The sequence below is a fragment of the Anomalospiza imberbis genome, chromosome 1 (assembly GCF_031753505.1).
Source record: "Anomalospiza imberbis isolate Cuckoo-Finch-1a 21T00152 chromosome 1, ASM3175350v1, whole genome shotgun sequence".
Taxonomy (NCBI): domain Eukaryota; kingdom Metazoa; phylum Chordata; class Aves; order Passeriformes; family Viduidae; genus Anomalospiza; species Anomalospiza imberbis.
In genome coordinates this window covers 149,378,540-149,399,002 of record NC_089681.1, presented here as the reverse complement: position 1 = coordinate 149,399,002, position 20,463 = coordinate 149,378,540, and the positions used below count along the sequence as shown (strand labels likewise).

Below are 20,463 nucleotides of genomic sequence, written 5' to 3'. Positions count from 1 at the left end.
AAATGCCACGAGACATTTTATCCTTTATTAACCATGAGATGGGATATTAGTCATTTGAAGAGCTTATTCTCCATGAGGCAGGAAAATCACATTAACTCTTTGTTCGCTGGCGTTTCACTCTTTTCCTGCTATAAATACATGAAAAAGATTTTCTCTGGCTCACAACTTGATAAAAGCTTTCACGTTCCTGCAAAGGTATCAAAGAGTATGACACAAACATTACCTAGATGATTGAGTTCCTTGAAAGCTGCTCAATGACACTCACTGCTACAAAGGAAGAGCTGCTTCACAACATTTAATGGCATTAATTTTGCAACAAATCCTATAAAACAGGAGGCAATCTTCCCCTCCCTTTATTTTTAAGACCATAGCTTCTTTCCCTGTTTGTTGATGTTTGTGTGCAAAGTGTCTTGACTCAGAGAGAATCAAAGCTGCTGCTTCTGCTTTGGGAATGGCATCAGTTGTTCTGTTGGTGCTCTGCTGAGGCGGAATTCAATCCTGTTGGAAGACATTCCCATCTGCCAGAGCCACTCCACAATATTTTGGTTGAAAATGGAGAGAAATATGTGGTTTACAGATGGTATTGAACTCATCCTGGAGTGGAATCTAAAAACCAGCTAACTGTACCTCTAAAGGAGCCTGTTCCTCACCTCTGACTGTAAAACCAGCTCAGAGATAGGTTGACTTCTGGAAAACTCTAAAATCACTTGATACAAATGCCATTTCGGGTTGGAAATTTGGCTTCCTGAATATGGGTATCTTAACACCAGTTGGGGAATCCTTGTGGATTTTAGATCTTCCAGCATTTATCAAGTGGTACCAGATGTTTATGGCTGAAAACCTGAATGGAGCCCTCGGTGTCTGTGCATTCCTACTCCAGTCAACAAAAAATTAATCAATAGAGCCCATGGTACCTCCAGAGCTGTGCAGGTGCCTCCACAGTGTCTTTAGCCAGTGCTGACCAGATTTCTGTGGACATTAATGGGGTCCTGGACACCAGACTTGTACAGACACCCCAGCTTTACAAACAGCAGAAATTAAGAGTCCTGACTCTGCTTTCTCCAAAGAAACTCACCCTGTGCTTTACCAAACAGGTATTTTTGTGCTGCTGTTCATCTGATCACTGTAAATGGCTAATTCAAGTTGAAATTAATCACTGACCAAACCATTCAATCATCAAATCATAGAATGGATTGGAAAGGACCTTAAAGCTCATCTCATCCACCCCCCTGCCATGAGCAGGGATGCCTTCCACTGTCCCAGGTTGTTCCAAGCCCCATCCAACCTGGCCTTGGACACTCCCAGGGATCCAGGGGCAGCCACAGCTTCTCTGGGCACCCGGTGCCAAGGCCTCAGCACCCTCACAGGGAAGAATTTCTTCCTAAAATTTAATCTAACCCAGCCCTCTGTCAGTTTAAAGCCATTCCCTCCTGTTCTATCACCCTTGTACAAACCAGCCAGCTTTCCAGTGACTGGAATCCCTGGATGACAACAGTCAGCTGCAGAAAAACACATTAAACCAGAGGAAACTCCTCCAAAGCAACATGAAATTGCCCCAGAAGGCTGCTGACCTTGCCAGCTTCAAGGCTGGGTGATATTTGTTGAGGTCATGGCTCCTAGGAGAGCACAACTGGCCACAGAGGGGTGCAGGGAAGGGTCATGTCTGAGGCTTTATATTGGCTGGGCACAGTGAGAGAAGGGCACAGAGAGCCCAGATAAAGCTCTGAGGGAAGTCTGGGCTCCTCCCAGAACAGAATTCACTCATACACAGAATCACAAAGTCACTCAGGTTGGAAAAAACCTCCAAGGTCATTGAGCCCACCCTGTGACTGATTCTCACCTTGTCCCCAGCCCAGAGCACTGAGTGCCACCTCCAGGCCTTCCTGGGACACCTCCAAGGATGGGGACTCCAAACCTCCCTGGGCAGCCCCTTATAATGCCTCACCACCCTTTCCATGAAAAAAAAAAGTTATCCTGATGTCCAATCCGAACCTCCCCTGGCACAGCATGAGGCCATTTCCCCTTGTCCTGTCCCTTGTTCCCTGGGAGCAGAGCCCAGCCCTCACCCAACCTAAAGTTTTTGAGATACTCTGAAGTACCTGACAGACCCAATGACACAGAAACAATGGGAGATCTGCACCTTTTTGCAGGGGAGCTTGGAGACTAGGATGTCCTGGGACATGTCAGAGAACAGCAGTTGCAGCTGAACAGGCAAATTTATTGAGTCTTATAAGCCCATCCTGCCACAAAATTAAAGATACCCCACTTTCCTTAGCTTAAGTACAACATAGCCCCAATGATTTAAAAGGAAAAAAGAATATACACATAAAATGAAATCTTAGAGTCATTGAGATTTAAAAAGACTTCTAAGAACTTCAAGTCCAACCATTAACCCAACACTCCCTGGTCTGCATTAAACCACATTCCTGTTTTCGAGCATTTCCCCTGAGAATGAATCCACCTCTTCCCTGGGCAGCCTGTTCCACTGCTTGACCTCTTTATATAATCAAACATACACAATATTCTCCTGATCGCTCAGCTCTGGTGGGATGATGTACTAGAAGGCATTTTTAAGAGATTTTTCTTTGTGTTTTACTAACTCTGCTGATATGTAAAACCCAGTGAGTGAATGCTGTGCTCGGGGGAGGGCGCAGAGCAAAAACAGCAGGAAATTATTCCACATGGCTGATCCAACGCACAGGGGTTTGTCCTGCAAGGTGTGATATCACAGCAGCTTCTGCCTCTTCTCCCTGGGTGTTGACACAGGAGTGATGAGCTACCAGGGAATTTTGGAAACAAGGAAGTCAGGGCTAGGATAGTGTTGGAGCCCTGGCTGCTGAGAATTTTGGGCTTTCTGTGCTGCCAGGCACTGACCCCCCGGAGAACACTGCATTTGACCTGAGGCTGTGGAGAAGCTTCCAAAATGGAATGACAGAACTGGGATTGTGGGGGTGGAGTTTGAATAGAAGTGTGTGATATCACAGGGTGGGAAACTCAGAGTTTAAGGGTTTAGAATACAGGAATAGATATAAAGCAAGATGGAGGTTTTAGGGCAGAGGCTGGTCCTTCTTCTTCACCTTCTTCTCCATGGGTTTGGGTGGTTTTGTGTAATTGGATTAAAAAGTCCCCATTGTGGGCCACGGGTGGTTGGTTATTGGGTTAAAAGTAAAAATAATTCAGGTGTCATTTCTCAATTGGAGAGTTGATCCTTAAAAGGCCTTGTAGAGAGAGAGATGGGGCTCCATTTTTAGTTTGTTGGAGTGAAGTGCTGTAGAACTCAGGGTTTGTGGGATGGTGACAGAGATAAGAACTGATAAACATCTGATAAACAACAAGAAATACCATCTCGTGATTTAATTCCAACCCTGACAGAAAAAAGAAGCAAAGAGTCCAGAGGATAGGACTCCAGGGATTTTGAATTTCCCTTCTGTGCCTGCAAAGAGTTCTGGTGTGTCCTTGGGCACGTCATGTAATCAGCATGTGCTGGTTAATGAGTTCAGTGCCCAGGCCTGTTGAACAGGGTGATACTGTGTCCCTACCCCTACTCCTAATTTATCCTGTGTGTTTGCACTACAAGGCTTTACAAATGGAGGGTCAGCTCAATGCAGCATCTCCAGTGCAAAATAACTTAATTCTTTGTTAAGGCCTTCAGGGCTTCTATAATAAAAATAATGAAAAATAACTATGAACTACCAGGAGGCACAATCAGCCCTGTTGCTGCACAGCCCCTTGAGACCTGAGTTTTAAATTAAAGCTTCTCAGAACACCCTGAACAGTGAGTTAAGCTACTTCCTCCATTCACCTCCCCTGCCCATTATTTGTCAGGTTAATTCCTTGACCTGTGGTCAGATTTGTCATTCCAGCAGGAAAAAACCCAAAACTTTATTACGTCCAGTTCCAGTTTGTTCATTTTCCGTCAGAGACTTAATTAATGATTGTGCTAAACTGCTCATTTTGCACAACAAACACAACTGTTCCACTGGCTGATTCAATTTTCACCGCACAACATCCATATTATTGGATTTCACCAGGAGCCATTTTTGCGTCCCTGTGATCCATAGCAGTGCTGCTGCAAGCGCAGGGAGGTTTTGATGTTAGGGAATTCATGAATGGCTTGGAGACCTCTTTCACCTTGGGCTAAGAGCTGGTTTCTCCCTCTTTATTGAGATGTTCCCCCTATGGAATGATGAGAAACCCCACTGGGAGTGAAGCTGTGGAGCTGATTTGGGATTTGCTTACCCAGGAAGGAGGTCAGGAATCTGAAGTACTTGGGGCATGGCCGTACCACGACTTCTCCCACCTCTGCTTCAGGCCAGCACGTGATGTTGTCCCACTGCCTCCTGCAGCCTGGGAAAGAGAGAAGAGCACTCAGGAGTGCTGGATGCAGCAGAGCAGCTCTGCAAAGGTGTGTAGAGCCCCTCACCCTGGTACAGGCACCTTTTGGAATGAAACACCCTGAGTATTTCCTTTAAACACGCAGCTTTTAGCTCCCCCAGTCCCTAAAATTCAGCACTGTAATGTTCCAGAAATCAGTATGGATAGAACAGCAGATAAGGGGGAAAAAAAAAAGCAATTCAGGCTTGATACAAAACCAGTGTCTTCTCCTAGATTAAAAAGGCAGAAATTCTTAATTAAATATCTCTCTTCCTTGCCCTTGTCACTCCCTTTTGCATTAAAACACCTGATCTGAACCTGTGAGGCATTGTCCCTTTCCTTCTGTGTTTCCCCAAAATGCCATCATCTTCTCCTTCCCATTGTGCAGCTCTCCCAGCAGGAAGGGGACACAGATGAAAATCAAGGGATCAAGGAACAAAATCCCTTCGCCAGAAGCAGTTTTCTTCTTAAAAAGGGAAAAGGCACAGAACACTGCTGGAGGCTGAGCAGGACAGTGCTGTGGCCAGGAGAGGATCCCTATGGAAGAGTGAGGGAAGGTGGCACATCCTGAGCTATCCAAGCTAGGAATGAAGGAGTAACACAGGAAGAAAACACAGGGTTTTGTCAAAATGAGGCACGGCTGAAGATTTTCTGGGTAGAATAAAAGCTTTAGTGGAAAGAAAAATGCCACGTCCTTTCCACAGATTTCTAATGTTTTGATTTTGCCCTTTTATTTCTCAAAAGGCATTAATACCACCCCAGGCATGCTGCATTGTTGGATCACGTAACATTAATGCTGAAGCCAAAAGGAGTTGGCAGATTCAAATTAAAAAAAAAAAAAAAAAAAAAAAAGGACTCAAACACATTTTTACATCGATATGTCACCCTTTTATAGTTCTTAGCAGAATTTTGACATTTTCCCCCCTGCTTTTTATTTCCAGCAGCCAGGCACTTCAGTTGCTGCCTGGGTGAGATGGATGGGTTGTCAGCAGAGCTCCCTTTTCCCAGCACCTCTTTATTTGTCAGTTATTTGTCACAGCCCATCAGATGGAAACGCTCCCCCAAATTTGACTCACGTGCTGTTGAGGCCAACAGCCCCACAGGAGAGACACTGGGGTGTGAGGAACAAAGTGGTGACAAAACCTTGTGGAAATACTTCTCAGTTGCCAGCAAAAGGAACTATGAGAACCCCTGTCAGGCCGCACTTGTTGGTAATTACACCCAAATTCCTCCTTTAAATCATCTTTTACTCCTTGAGCTAAGGAAAGGGCTGGTGTCATCACCAGCCTGTGCAGAGTGAGGCAGATCTGTCTCAGATCAATAGAGAGCACACAGAAATGCTTTGAAGCTGAAAAAGAAACCTTAGCTCGCTTTCAAAGTGATTTTACAGGTTTCCCCTCCCTCTTCTTTCATGAACAAACTGAACTTTTCAAATAATGAAGTCCTGAGCTGAGTTTATCAGAGCCTGAAAAATGGAATAACTGATGGTATCTCCTTCGTGCAGCTCTCCTGCAGAGCTCATTAAAAGCCAGGTTTCAGGTCCTTGTGTCAGGTGCCCAGCTCTGCTCTCACAGCCTCACACTTATCTCCCACCAAGCAGCCAGCAGCTCCAACAGTGTCAGGATATTAAAGATTCCATGGAAAATGATTCCACAATGGAATATTTCACATTCTACAATCTTTTCCTCCACCAAGTGCAATAAATTAGAGTGCAGCCATTACCTCATGATAGGTTATAATACAAAATAAAAGCCATCTGATAGCATCAGATGGCTGTTTAAATGCCCTGGATTATGCACTCTGAGAGTTTTGGTGATCTGTATCTTTTTCTCTGTTGACATTTTTCAGCACCACCTGTGATGTGTGAAGAAAGCTTTTAGGGGCTCTGTTTTGTATAAAAAGCTTTTTTTTCTGATAAAAATAAAGTGAAACTGGCCTTGCAAGACACATAAAGTGTATTTTTACAAATTATTGCTTCTGTAAACACACCTTGTACCTGCCTGTTAGCTCTTACCACACCAATCTTCCTCATCGCTGCCCCAGACATGCTGAAAATATTTCTGCAATAAATAAAGAAGGGAATGGAAAGCAGAACTCTGGCTGGCAGTGCCTGCCACCACAGGATCAGTGAATCTTGGAATGGTTTGGGTTAGAATGGAGCCTAAAGATCATCTCATTCCAAATCCCTGCCACTATCCCAGGCTGCTCCAAGTCCTGTCCAGCCTGGCCTTGGACAGTTCTAGGGATCCAGGGGCAGCCACAGCTGCTCTGGCCAACCTTTTCTAACAGGTCTGTGTCTTTCTTGGGCTAATTATCTGCAGTTCAGGAAAATCAGTAATTTTTAGTGAGTAGAAGAGAATAACTGCAGTTTAAAGAATTGGAACAATGGAAGATTCATACCTGCAAAATGCTTTACATGCACAGTCCAGTGCTGTAATAATCCCATCACAAGTTCAGGTAAAACTTTGTGCCCTTTCATCTGACCCAGCACACAGACAACATTTATCAAAGAGCCTTACAGAAAATGCTTTTCTTCCTCCCAAACTGATAGATTTTATCCTGGAAAAATGCTGGGATTGGGGGCTTGGCAGGCAAAAATCCATCCGAGAGCAGAAACAGCTGCACTGTGCCTTGAAAGAAGGAAATCCCTCTCTTCCCTGTGGCATCACTTGGCTGCAGCAAAGATGACAAGTTTGGCCTGATCACGTCGTGTTTGGGGATTGATAAGTGCTTCCCCATTAATTAATTAATTATAAATGTTGTCTTCGACCTTGCGCTCAGTGTCTGCAGGGAGGATACAAAGGTATTTATCAATCCTCACCCAGTGCAGCAAGTGCCAGTGAGTTAAAAACACACCTATTGTAAATGCAGGTGAACCTGGTGGGGAGAAATGCTGATGTCTGACTCCAGTTCAGAAGAATGAATGATTTTTATTATAACTATGCTACAATACATTAATATACTATTTAAAGGAGATACTAACACTACAAACCTACTTGTTCTAACTGCCATATCTAACCCACAACTCATGGCCCTCTCTGAGAGTGCAGACACAGCTGGACTGGATTGGCCATCAGGCTCAAACAATCCTCACCAGAATCCAATCAATCACCCCAGGTAAACAATTCTCCAAACACATTCCACATGGGAAGAACAAGGAGCAGAAATAGAATTTGTTTTCTCTTTCTTCTCCCTGTGCTCCTCTATGAAAAAAATCCTGAGAGAGAAGAATGTGCCTGCCACAGACACCTACTCTCCATTTCCATCAAAAGAACTCTGCTCATGTGCCTGTCCCAAAAAACCATGGGATGCACACTGCCATGGGCTGTGCTTTGCCTCGGGAAGGATCCCAGGTGAATCTGGAGGAGCTGTATAAATATAAGTGTGTGGTTTTTCTAAGTTAGAAGCACTTAGCACCTCTCTGGGTGTCTCAGGTGCAGTCTTTAAACCCTTGTCATTATAAAAATAAGCTTAAAAATTAAATATTTTTAAAAATAAGAGGTGTTTTTTTTCATTTAAATTATTTAAACTGTGACTCCCATACCCTCAGCCCTTCCCTTCCTTGCCTGACCATGAAGTGCTCTCTGGAGCTGAATATCTTCTTCTGGAGGACTGCAGGGAGAAATCCTTCACGCCTCTAAAGAAGCTGGAGCTCAGCTCCCTCTATCCAGCAGCTCAGCCTTCCTCTCTGCAAGCCAAGTACCCCACCAGCAAGCCACCAGCCTCACTCAGAGCCCTCCTCTAAGAGGTTCTGGCTCAGAAGAAGCTGCAGACCAGTGACAGTGCTGGCTGCAGGGCATCAGGAGGCCCCAGCACACCTTTCCCACTGGCTCTGCTAGAAGTGGATCAGAGCTGTCATTTCCTGTCCCTTTGAAAGGTTAATAAACAGAAAACAGATCAATTCTCACAAGGCACACTGGTTTGCAGGACTGGCAGACTGGAGCATAAAAACCCATTTATTGGAGTCATATCTACATTTACAGCAAATTGTGGTCAAAGCTTATCTAGGAAGCAGCAGAAAATAACTTTCCCTCATGAATAAACATGAATTCCAGAGCTTTGGCACAGCCCTGAGATGGGATTTGGTCTGGCTGTGGAAGAGATGAATGGCAGCAGGCTGGTACCAGGCACTCTCTGAAGCCAGGTGAACTCCCAGTTCAGGGAAAAACCCTTTCAGCACATCAGTCTTTCACTGAATCTTGGAATCACTGAGGTTGGAAAAGACCTCCAAGGGCACCAACCTCTGATGGAACACCACCCCCCAAACCCTCACACCACATTCCCCTTAAGGCTTGGGGTCACTCTGGGTCTCTTCTGAAAGCCATTCCCACACATTTTGCTCTTGGAATCCCTGTTCACGTGCAGGGATGCCCATTTGACTCCTGGGGTATCTCCAGAGCTCTCAGAACCCTCAGGGATGACAGCAAGGCAAAGGCACAGCTCAGTTAAGCCAGGCTGAGCTATCCCAGGGCACCATCACAGCCTGGTGTGCTGCAATAAAATCTCAATTTCACTCCAATTTCATACCAGCAGGCAGTTTCCAAGCTCTCAGGACTGTAAACAGCCACGGGGGGACATTTATTGTCCCCCTGACAAGCCCAGCCTGGTGTTCACTGTGGCTTGCCTCGTTACAAGCATCTAATTACAGCCAATTATCACTGCATCAATCTCCCTGTCCCAGCTGAGCACTGATCTCTCCCTGACTGAGGGAAACAGACCCCAAAAGATGGTGCCTGCAACAATCCATAACTCAGCACCACCCAGGCAGTTTGGATTTAATCTCAGTGGAGGAAAACCCATCAGCCTTGGGTCACCACTGCCACCACAGGCTCCAGAGAGCAGAGACCTCCCAAATGAGGGATGATTTTCTGTTTAAAAGTTGTATGAAATAATAAAAAATACCGTAGATAGATTCTTTTTCTGCCATAAATCTTGTAAATTAAATGCAATTGGATTTTGATTCTGAACCCAGGATAATTTTTAGAATTCACAACCTCCCGTGCTAAGGCATTGCGTAATTTAAGTGCCCACTGACAGAAAAATTAAATCCTTTTCTGAATTCACTTTGAACCCGCTCATTGCTGCTTTCACTAGAATTGCTCAGTTCTTTTACAAAGAGAGAAATATTCCCAGCCTAGCCACAATATCCCTTTCCTTGGGGAGAAAACCCACAAAATCCTCTTTAACATCCCTCCTCGGGCATCTCTTTTTCAAGCTGAAGTGTCCCAGCCTATTCAGTAGCTTCTAGCATGGAAACAGCTCCCTGTCATTTCCCCCCTGTATCTTTGGTGGGTTTAATTCTACCCCATCCTGCCCTGGGCTTGCAGACTAGGGTTTTACCCTATTTTCCTGTGACAGATTGGGTTTTCTGGGGCTAGTTTGGCTCTGAGGTTTCACTAAATGCACCCTCCCTCCCTTCTCTGAAAAAGTCACTGCTGTGCCCTCCTGTCCACAGTCCCACTCACACTCCAGCATCCTTTGGGCATCTCTCCTTCCCCCAGCTCCATCTCCATCACCTTTTTTATTTTTCATTTGTATCACCACTGACAGTCTGCTCTGCAGCAACCCCATCCCCTCCCAGCTTTCCACATCTTTGTGTTTAATTTGGGTATTTTTTGCCTGTTGTGCTGCCTGCTCTGCCTCCAGCCCAGCAGGCAGGACGTGACAGAGAAGCCAAGCAGCTGCAGGAAAGCCACAATCCTGCCAGGGCTGTGACCCCTGGCACGGTGGCATTTCCTTCCCACCACCCATGAGCTCTGCTGGTGCTCTGATGCTCCTTTGCTCATCGCTCACTGAGGGATTTGCAGAGCCAGTTGAGCAGAAAAGCAATCACAGAAAGCAAAAAGGATCCCAAAATTCAGGATAAGTGAAAAGAGTTTGCTTTGGGCTTTGCCTCAGTATCTGTGGCAAGCCTGTGATTTCAATTTTCCCACAAGCTGGACTTGATGATCTTGAAGTCTTTTCCAACTTAACAACTCCATGATTCTATAACAGGAACACCATTAATTACTAAAACCTGGTTTATACTTCTGCAAGTATATTGTAAATGCAGGTGGACCTGGTGGGAAGAAATGCTGATGTCTGACTCCAGTTCAGAAGGATGAATGATTTCTTTATTAGAACTATGCTATAATACATTAATATACTATTTAAAAGAGATACTAAAACTACAAACCTACTTGTTCTAACTACCATATCTAACCCACAACTCGTGCCCCTCTCTGAGAGTCCAGCCACAGGTGGGTTGGATTGGCCATCAGGCTCAAACAATCCTCACCAGAATCCAACCAAGCAATCACCCCAGGTAAACAATTCTCCAAACACATTCCACATGGGAAAAACAAGGTGCAGAAATAGAAATTGTTTTCTCTTTCTTCCCTCTGTGCTCCTCTATGAAAAATCCTGAAAGAGAGAAGGATGTGCCTGCAACACAAGTAGAAGCTGTCCAGGCACTCAACAGGAATATATTAAAAAATGACTTTCTTCCTAAATGTTTGCAGAAATTTGACTCAAAGACATAAGACGGAAACCTCACCTTAAAGCCCCCAAACCGAGTCATTCTAATCAACATGAAAGAAATCACCAGTGACTGTTGCTGGAGGGTGATTTTTACGCATGAAAATCCTATGAGATTTTCCATCAGCATCTACTGGGAAACAATTTTGTTTTCAAAAAAAGTTTGTAATCTTTCAGCCTTTTTAAACCAACAAACTAAATAAACACTCGGCTTTTTTAATCCCTCTTTTTCATAAATCAAATTTGTGAGCTGAGCCCTTCTGCCTAGCTCCAGAACATGTAAACTGAAAGAAAAGATCCCAGATTTAAGACGAAGGTTTACACAGGGCGTTGCCAAAACCGTGATTTATCTCCTCAGCAGCCTCTAAACAAGATCTCCAGTGCTCTGACACAGAGCATGCTTAAAGGATTATTCCATGGTTTCCTCACTCAAATCCCTCTGCTCTTCCAGGAATTGTAGACAACTGGATTTGAATTTAGGTACCTTCCTAGATGGTTTTTCCCACGTTGGCGTCTCCAGAGAGAAATTCATAGCAAAGATGAGCGGCTCAACCTCTAGGAATGCTTCCCCCAGCTTCACTTCTGGTGTGTGCAATATTCCCCAGTGTACTCATCCCAGGTAAAAAGGGGTGGATGCTATCATGAAAGTGCCCTGATACAGTCAATATTAATATAAAAACTAAATGAAAAGATGAGGAAGGAGAGTCTTTAAAAAATCTCATGGAATTTGAGAGGGACAAACACAGGCCTCTGTCAGAAACAAAACCTCTGCATGGATGGATTTAATCTGAGCCATTATCCAGAGCTTTGAAAATACTTGGAATTTATTTTGCATTGCACCAATGACACTTTCTCCTTATTTCTATAACCTTTGCACGGCTAAGGCTGTGTGCATTTATCTATTATGTAAAAAAAAAAAAAAAGGAACCAAAATTTCTGCTGGCATTTAAAAGTGTGGGACATTCTCCAAACTAAAATGCCTTTTCCAACATAAATTTGCGTCCACTAAGTGGCTGCTAATCCTGACAAACCCCAGGACAGCTGTTTCCAAGTCAAACAATCCCTGCTGCTTCTTAGAGAGCTTCCAGCCTGGAGTCAGCAACAGGCAGAAAACAGATGTTGGAACATCTTAATATCTGTGGAAAGGTGATGTCAAGGTGAAAATGAGCTCTGAGCTCCACAGGGAGGAGTGATGAGGTGCTGTGTGGGTCTGTGCTGGAATTTCATCCTGTTTTTGGTGGGTGCCTGCACTTCAGGTGGGTGGGTGGGCTCAGTCAAGCAACTGAGGGACCATTGTTGGAAACATGGAATTGTTGAGGTTGAAAAAAACATTTTAAAGGCATTGAGGCCAAGAGTTAACCCAGCATCACCGTGTTCACCACTGAATCACATCCCCAAAATTCAACTGGGAATTAGCAGTGCTCAAGGGAGAGATGGAGCTAAATCCCAATCCCAAGCAACTGGAGCTAAATCCAAATTTTCAGTGAGGCTGGGATTGCATTCCTCCCTTCTGAAACACAGAATCATGGAATAGTTTGGGTTGAACGGGATCTTTAAAGGTCATCTTGTTCAACCCCCTTGCCATGATTTCACCTCAGCTGGCCAAATCCCCTCCAAGCCACTGAAGACCAGCACAGAGATTTTCTGTGAAATGTGGTTTTTTCCCCTACACACCTGAGCTGCTCACTAAGGTTTTAAATATTTAAACATCCCCTCATTTTAAATATTTTGACAACAGGCAAGACAAGCTGAACAGGATTCATCATATCCTGAAAGAGCTGCCTACACCTGGCCAGAACACACCAGAGATACCCAAAACCAAGTGAAAATCCCTCGCCAAAAGTCATTCCCCTGCCATGGCTGTTTGCCCATGGAGTAAGGATAGACAGAACAAGAACCATTTTTAGGGAAAATTTTGCTGATTACTGCTTTGCCAGAAAGAAACTCCTGGTCTGGAAAACAACATCAGCTTCAGGCTGGATCAAAGCAGCCGACATCAAAGTCTGGGGTTGGTTCTCAAGGTTCAGGCTGGTTTTACCACTGTGACAAAGCTGCTCCTTCCTCATGGTTCAGGGACCAGCTTTCACAGCAGAGTCTGCAAAAGTTCTCCTCTGAAAAACCCATGGCAGATTTCTTTATTTTGAGTTTTTGGAGAGTGGATTCCAGCTCTGTAAGAGCTGCAGCATGAAGGTGTTTGGGAAGAGTCCCAGAGAGATGAGGGAATGGTGAAGGAAGAGCACTTGGAAGGACCTGTCCTACTGTGTATCGTGATCATTGCCAAAGAACTGGGAGAAAAATTCCCATTAAATAAAAGGGAGCTTGACTTTGGTACTGATCCTACATGAGAGTCTGGGGTTTAAGGTCTTGATGTCCCATGGCTGAATTTTCTACTGTCGTAGGAGAGGCCACCCTGCCAAGGAATGGAGGGGACTGATGTCACATATGGGAGTTGCCCAGTGCTGCTGGTCAGAGCAAGAATGAAACTAAGAGACCTTTTGTATCACCTAGGCTGGAGTAATAGGGGAAAAAAAAAAAGTAAATTAAAAATTAATAAAAGAGAATGTGGCAAAAACTCCAGCAAAATTAAAAATTAAATTAAATATTAATAAAAGAGAATGTGGCAAAAAGTCCAGCAGGTCCTTTTGCCTTTAGAGAGACCATCAAGATCAAACACATTTTAGACTGAGCTAAACTGTTTTTCTTAATATGTTGATTTAGGGTTTGATTTAGTAGACCAACAGCTGCCATTTTATGCCATTCCTGTTGTCCCAGGATTTTTTAAGACATTGATCAATGTGGCACAAGACTTAGGAGAGCTCTACACAGCTCTGAAATGACAGAATCACAGAATCTTTGAGGGTGGGAAAGACCCCTAAGGTCACCAAATCCAACCACCAACCTGGCACCACCACGCTCACCACTGATGCACGTCCTCAAGTGCCACATCCGCAGATTTTCCCCACTCTAGTGTGGGCACTCTCTGGAATTCTTGAGCTGGATTGGCCTTCCCCAGCACCTGGAGAGCTGCTGATAACAGGATTGTCCCACAAATCCCATTGGCACCTCATCTGCCCCAGGAGGGCTTATGCAACGGGGAGGTGAGAATTCATTTGAACTTTTCCAAGCAAGGAACTAATAATTATTTCTTATCTTGCTGCACTATAAACAGATGGTGATGAATAAACAGGCTCCTAATTTAAACTTCATCAATGTTTTTTTTCCAGCTTGATTTTTAATTTCCATATGTTGTTCACTGCTTCTCCTCCCATCAAACTTGATTTGACTTCTTTAGCGGGGACTGACAGAGACCCCCCCATGCTCTAAATTTGGTTTCTTTAGCGAGCCTCCACTGTGGAACTGCAAAACCAATATTCAGAGTTTAAACAGCATAGGCCATTTCCCACCTGGATTTTTTTCCATGTCACAGTGGTGATGATGAGCTTGCAGAACTCATCTTTATCTAACAAGTGTGAAGCATGTGCAAGGTAAGCAGATATGAACAGGCATTGGGAGGTAGAATGGCACTATTTTTCCCTGTGTTTTCCATTTTTTCAGACTTTTTAAATTGGGTTTTATTCTTTTTCCAAGACAGACAAGCCTAGAGGGTAAGCAGAAAAGTGCAGTGTTGAAGGACTCGGGCTATCAGGCCAGGCTGGATGGGGCTTGGAGCAACCTGGGATAGTGGAAGGTGTCCCTGCCCATGGAAGGGGGTTGGAATGTGGTGATCTTTAAGGTCCCTTCCAACCCAAACCATTCCATGATTCTGTGATGCCATGAAGGCCATGCTTCCTGCACAGCTCTTGGTCTCCAGAGTTGCTCGTCCCACCCAGACACGAGTCATGGTTCCTAATTCAGCTGTTATCCCCTCAATAACTCTCCTGCTTCTGAAGCAGTATCTGATTGCCAAGTAAATTAATTAGCAATAATGGGATAAACAGATAATGAGCTGAGCCAGCCGACCTAGACCTGATTGATTTTCCTGCCTTTTTAAAAAAGAGAGGGCTACTTTTAAAAATTTATTATCATGTAGTTTGTGTGCTTCAGTTTAAGCTGAACTGTTTGTAAATTAAAACCATGGAGAAATGAAGCTTTCTCAAAAAAAGAAAAAAACCAAAAAAAAAAACCAAAAAAACCAAAAAAACAACACCAAAAAACCCCAGAAATACTCCTTTTTGCATGACATAAAAGAGGCAAGTGAAAGTCAGCAGGAAGCAGTGCCATGGTGATTCCTGCCTTGCAACCTTCAGGAGCTCAACCACACTTCACGGAGAGGGATTTGCCTCTGTCTGTGGGTCTGGGAAGAAAAGCCCCTTATCCCAGCCCTTGGGAGAGCTTCTCTCCTGCTGCTCAGTGCACTGTCAGCTGAGCAGCCACTGTGCTGCACACGTATATCCTAGCTGGAAAAGCACCTGGAGCTAAATCCCAGTTTTCAGTGAGGCTGGGATTGCATTCCTCCCTTCTGAAACACAGAATCATGGAATAGTTTGGGTTGAACGGGACCTTTAAAGGTCATCTTGTTCAACCCCCTTGCCATAACTTCACCTCAGCTGGCCAAATCCCCTCCAAGCCACTGAAGACCAGCACAGAGATTTTCTGTGAAATGTGGTTTTTTCCCCTACACACCTGAGCTGCTCACTAAGGTTTTAAATATTTAAACATCCCCTCATTTTAAATATTTTGACAACAGACAAGACATGCTGAACAGGATTCATCACATCCTGAAAGAGTTGCCTACACCTGGCCAGAACACACCAGAGATACCCAAAACCAAGTGAAAATCCCTCATCAAAAGTCATTCCCATGCCATGGCTGTTTGCCCATGTGAATCTGGTCCACCTATTCCTGATTTTAATGGCAAAGAACCTATCCCTGTGTTGAATCACATGTTGCATTTGACATCTCTGCCAGTTATTTCAGCATGGGAAGAACACCAGGGCAGAGGAGTGCAAGGCCAGTGCTGTTCTCCAAATTCAGCCCTGTGCTGCAACACAACTGCACCCCACACACCCCTCCAGAAACTGGGCAAGCCCTGCCACCAAATCCATAAAACTGTCCTTCCTTCACACCTGCAGAGAGGCTGTTGGGTGTCCTCTGATGCTTACAAACTTCCTCAAAAGCCCAGACTTTGATCTTGCTGCTGTTTGGTTCTCCTCTGTATTCACTGCCAGCTTCAACTGCTTTACCCTGTGGATTTCCCCCTCACTGCATCTTCTGCAGTCTTTCCTGTGCTGGAAAACAAATTAAATAAACTTCTCATCAGAGTTAGGCAATATTTAGTAACCCCTGGGCTGTTGAATCACAGAATCATCAGGGTTGGAAGAGACCTTTAAAATTATCAAGTCCAATAGTCAAACTTCCTCAGATATGAGTAAATCCATGGATACTGAATCACACTCCTAAAAGGGAATAGATTTACATGGGTCATCTCCTTCCAACCCCTTGCCAAGGGCAGGGACACCTTCCAGTATCCCAGGTTGCTCCAATCCCCATCCAACCTGGCTTTGGACACTTCCAGTGATGGAAGAAATTTAATCTGAAAAGACACCTGGATTTCATGCATCTTCAACCCCTGTGAGGAAGGGATGGGTGTTTGAAGACAAAAAAAAAAAAAAAAAGGGTTAAGAAGGACGTTGTTGTTTATCAGTGGAAATCTACCTGCTTAGCCCAAGCCAGTGATCAACCTCAGCACCATCAAGGGCTCTCAACAAGTGACTAATCTACCTGACACATAAATTACAGCTGTGATTAAGCCCCTCTGATCAATGCAATTGATAATGGCTCCTAAACAAAGCTTTCTTTCCAGAATGTACTGAGACACTATGTTTATTTCCACTCATTTGATTAGAAAGGATAACAAATTGCTGGTTAAACCTCAAGTGATTCTCCTTTTCCTGAAAAGGGTGGGAATTACAGAAGGCAACACAACCACCTGGCCATAAATCAAAGTGTAACACTGCAGATCACAGGGAGCCTCAATTGCTTTCCATCCTCCTGTTCTGGGGGATGGAACTGGTTTAAAATCATATTTTTCCTCAGAGTTTTACTAGGATTTCTCTTCCCAGCAACACTCAGATAAAACAGTCATGACCTTCATATGATCTCATATCATCACCTTCATGAGATCTCTCTCCAGCAAACTCTTCCCTTGCCCCCACCCATCAAAGTTCAAAGTTTAATTTTACAGCTCAGCCACACTTATTGAGTTATGGAGCCCCACTCCAGAAACACACATTCCTTGACTTACTTGTGCTCACATGCTTTGAACACTCTGAAGGGGAAACACAACCTGTGTAGGCACTTGGAAATTAGCTGTGCACACAGCACATAACAGAGTTCTCCATGCACTCATCCACAGTCACCCATTTAAGATCCAACAAATCTGTTTTGTTCTGTTGCCTCCAGGGCAGGTGTGAGTGTCTGGATAATAAAGTCAGGTATTGAGCTCCTAAATACCTGCTGATGTTTTGGGGAAAATGGATGCCAAATGCTTCCCACAAAGGTAGGGACCTTAAAATCATCTCCTTCCACAGGCAGGGACATCTTCCACTAACCCAGGTTGCTCCAAACCCTGTCCAGCCTGGCCTTAGATACTTCCAGGGATCCAGGAGCAGCCACAGCTTCTCTGGGAACCTGTGCCAGGCCTCACCACCCTCTCAGGAAGGAATTTCTCCCTAATATCCAATCTAAACCTGCTCTGTCTCAGTTTGAAGCCATTCCCCCTTGTCATTCCAGTTTCAGTACTGTCTCCATGGACAAAGCCATTTTCCTGCGCTTAAATCTGCAATTTCTGAATCAGTCCAATACATCAGAGGTGGCTGGTGGAAATGCAGATTTATCCCAGTCCAATATTTCAGCATTCCATCAAGGAAAAAAACCTTCCAAAGGATTGCTATATAATTGCTTTGGGCATTAATGACTTGCAACATGGCTGTGTGTCTTTAGTTCAGAATTGGGAAAAATACTTCCAGTGGTTTAAATCTCTTGCTACAAGAAAAAAAAAAAAAAAAAAAAGCCAAAAAAAAAAAAAAAGCTGTTTTGGATTATACTTTCCAATGAGAAAAATCATTTTAGAAAAGCAGAAAAAGCATCATCACTTCAACTATTTTTCCCCTTTTAATGTATTATATTTAATTTAATTTCTTTAAATATCCATGAAAATGAATTAAAGCATTTAGCTGGCTTTCAGATGAAGGTTTTTATCCACCCTGAGTTCTCTCTTCTCTGGATTCCAGAAGAATGCTTCTTCAAAAGTCTCCATTTAACTGTACAGGGGCACCTGAAACAGCTTCCAAATCCAAGACAACCATCCCTTAGTAGATAAGAGCAGGGGCCAAAAGCCTTCCTGGCATCCAGTGAAGCTCTTCCTGGGATCATCTTGTCCCAAGATTCTGCTCCATCAGAGCAGTCCTTCACTCTGTGGCCAGGCTGCAAACATTGCCAATGGAGAGTTTCCTCTTCCATTTTCCCTCTTTTGGGAGGAGGGATGCAAATCTCAAGCAGGATTTCAGATTCACCTTCCCAGCCCTTTTCCCAGCAAAATAATCCCTTCTTTTTGGATCCTGGCAGTCTCACCTGGGTTCCTACACACCTTTTGCTGACAGACACGGGGCTGGTAACTTGAAAGAGGCATTTGGAGTGTGAGAGATCCAACTGGATGCCTTAATTTGGGGTTCTGACAGCTCTGCTGCAGGACAGGGTTGGATGGGATGGGGCAGCACCAAAACCTCCCTCCTTTCCTGATCACTGAAGCAGGAAGAGGATTAAAGAGACTGGAGACCCTTCCAGGGGGATTTCTCAGTGTGGTGAGTGCTCCATGAACAAGGAGAGGATCTCAGCTGCCTGTCCCAACTCCAGAAATTCTTCACAGCCTTGGAGCACCCTCTGCTTCACCCCCAAGAGAGGAGCAATTTTGGCATAGGAAAGGGAGGCCAGTTCAGTCAAAGGAGATGGTCAAAGTGACTTCCTTTAGAGTGATCCAAGACTTAGGAGAACTTCTGACTTTCAATTCCCAAGGAAAAATTGGAAAAATGCCAGTTCAGGGAGGTGGACAACTGTGATTAAACCCACTGAAACACCTCAGTCAGGCATTCCCAGCCAGGAGGCTGCAAGGAAACCTGCAGAGCTGCTGGAACTCTTGGCTGACTTTGGAAGCACCTATATCTCTCCCTCCTGAAGAGCAGCTGGAGGAATCCTTGCTCCAGCAGCAGAAGGGCTGGGAAACGGCCAGGACAAGGCAGCTGTGAGGCTGGGGGACGTGGGTTTGCTGGCCAGGGAAGGACAGAAGCGTTGCCATACCTGAGGTCTGGTTGTCCCAGGTCAGCTCTGCCAGGCACTGGCTGCGCTCCTCCTCAATCTCCTGCATGATGCTGCACTCCGGCCGCGTGCTGGACGCCTGTGGGGAGGGCACAGAAGGAGACAGTGAGCAAAGCCCATCCTCAGGGAGGCATTCCTGGGGAGTCACGGCCTCGTGGAGCAAGCTGGAGCTCTCCAGGACCATTGCACAGATGTGCACCCAGCCTTATTCTCTGTTCACTCAAGAGGAGGGAGAGAAACCCAGACCCTGCTGAAAAATCAGCATTTCCCTCCATTTCCATAGGAAAAAACTCCCACAACCTATTTTTTTTTCTGATGATCAGTGTGATAATTCACTTGTGGGGAATTTTGGAAGGAATTTGAGATGGGATCTCTGAATTGTTTTTGATGATGTGGTTTATTTATTTTATCTTCTACACAGGCAGGAAGGGTAAGTTTGACTCACATCATTACAGCATGGCTCAGAAGGTCACAAGACCTTAGTTACAAGGCCTTTTAAGGAGTTATTGACCAATAAAACACTGCCAATAAGGATATTTATGTTTTTGACCCAATCCTTAAATATTTAGTCGTACAGACTCACGCTACAGTGTAAGCTTTCTTAGCCAATCCTGTTATGACACACAAACCTACAGTACTGCATTCTAAACTCCTTGTTACCTCTGTAACTACTTTTATTTTTTCTATATCTTAAACTCTAAAACTCTAAACTTTCCTTTACTTAGCTCAGTGTGTCTCTGCTTTAAATTATAAATCCACATTCTCCCTTCTAGCACCTCAGTTTGGAAACCTTTTCCAAGGTCTCAGATGAAATCCTGGGTTTAATTCTAAGCTTTGGCTTACAGGCCCAAAGTTCTGAGAGTTCCTTGCATTTCGGATTCCAACAGATCAGGAGCAATTCTGCTGTTTTATGCTCTGGAAACCCTGCCTGGCTAACCAACACCACCAGCTATGTAGGGCAGGGCAGCTTTAATATTTATGCCAGGAGCAGTGGGATCTGTACTTCGTGGTTTATTCCCTGGCTCTCACGCTAATTCAAAGCACAACAAACCCCAAATCAAATAAGAACAGAATCTCTGATGCAGATTAGGCGATCAAGGAGCTAAAAAGCAGGAAATTCCCAGTGACAAGGCTTTTTCCCTCTCAAGTGGTTTCTCCTGAGTAAGCCCTAATCAAGTTGTGTTTGTAATACAGCAATGTCCACAAATGTTCAGGTAATTAATTGTGGACTGCTCACAACATGCAATTCATGAACTGCCT

At 44.5% G+C, this 20,463-nt stretch overlaps 1 protein-coding gene across 3 annotated transcripts in view; it reads right to left on the bottom strand.

The window, feature by feature from the left end:
• The window catches only part of LOC137464438 (vasoactive intestinal polypeptide receptor), a 107,296-nt gene that overhangs the window by 45,389 nt on the left and 41,444 nt on the right, over window positions 1-20,463 (bottom strand). For all 3 annotated transcript variants that reach the window (XM_068175796.1, XM_068175810.1, XM_068175803.1), the window contains exons 2-3: window positions 19,186-19,282; window positions 4,240-4,347 (exon numbers count right to left, since the gene is read on the bottom strand). In XM_068175796.1, the coding sequence (XP_068031897.1) occupies window positions 4,240-4,347; window positions 19,186-19,282 (205 nt within the window). The remainder of the gene's footprint in view (window positions 1-4,239; window positions 4,348-19,185; window positions 19,283-20,463) is intronic.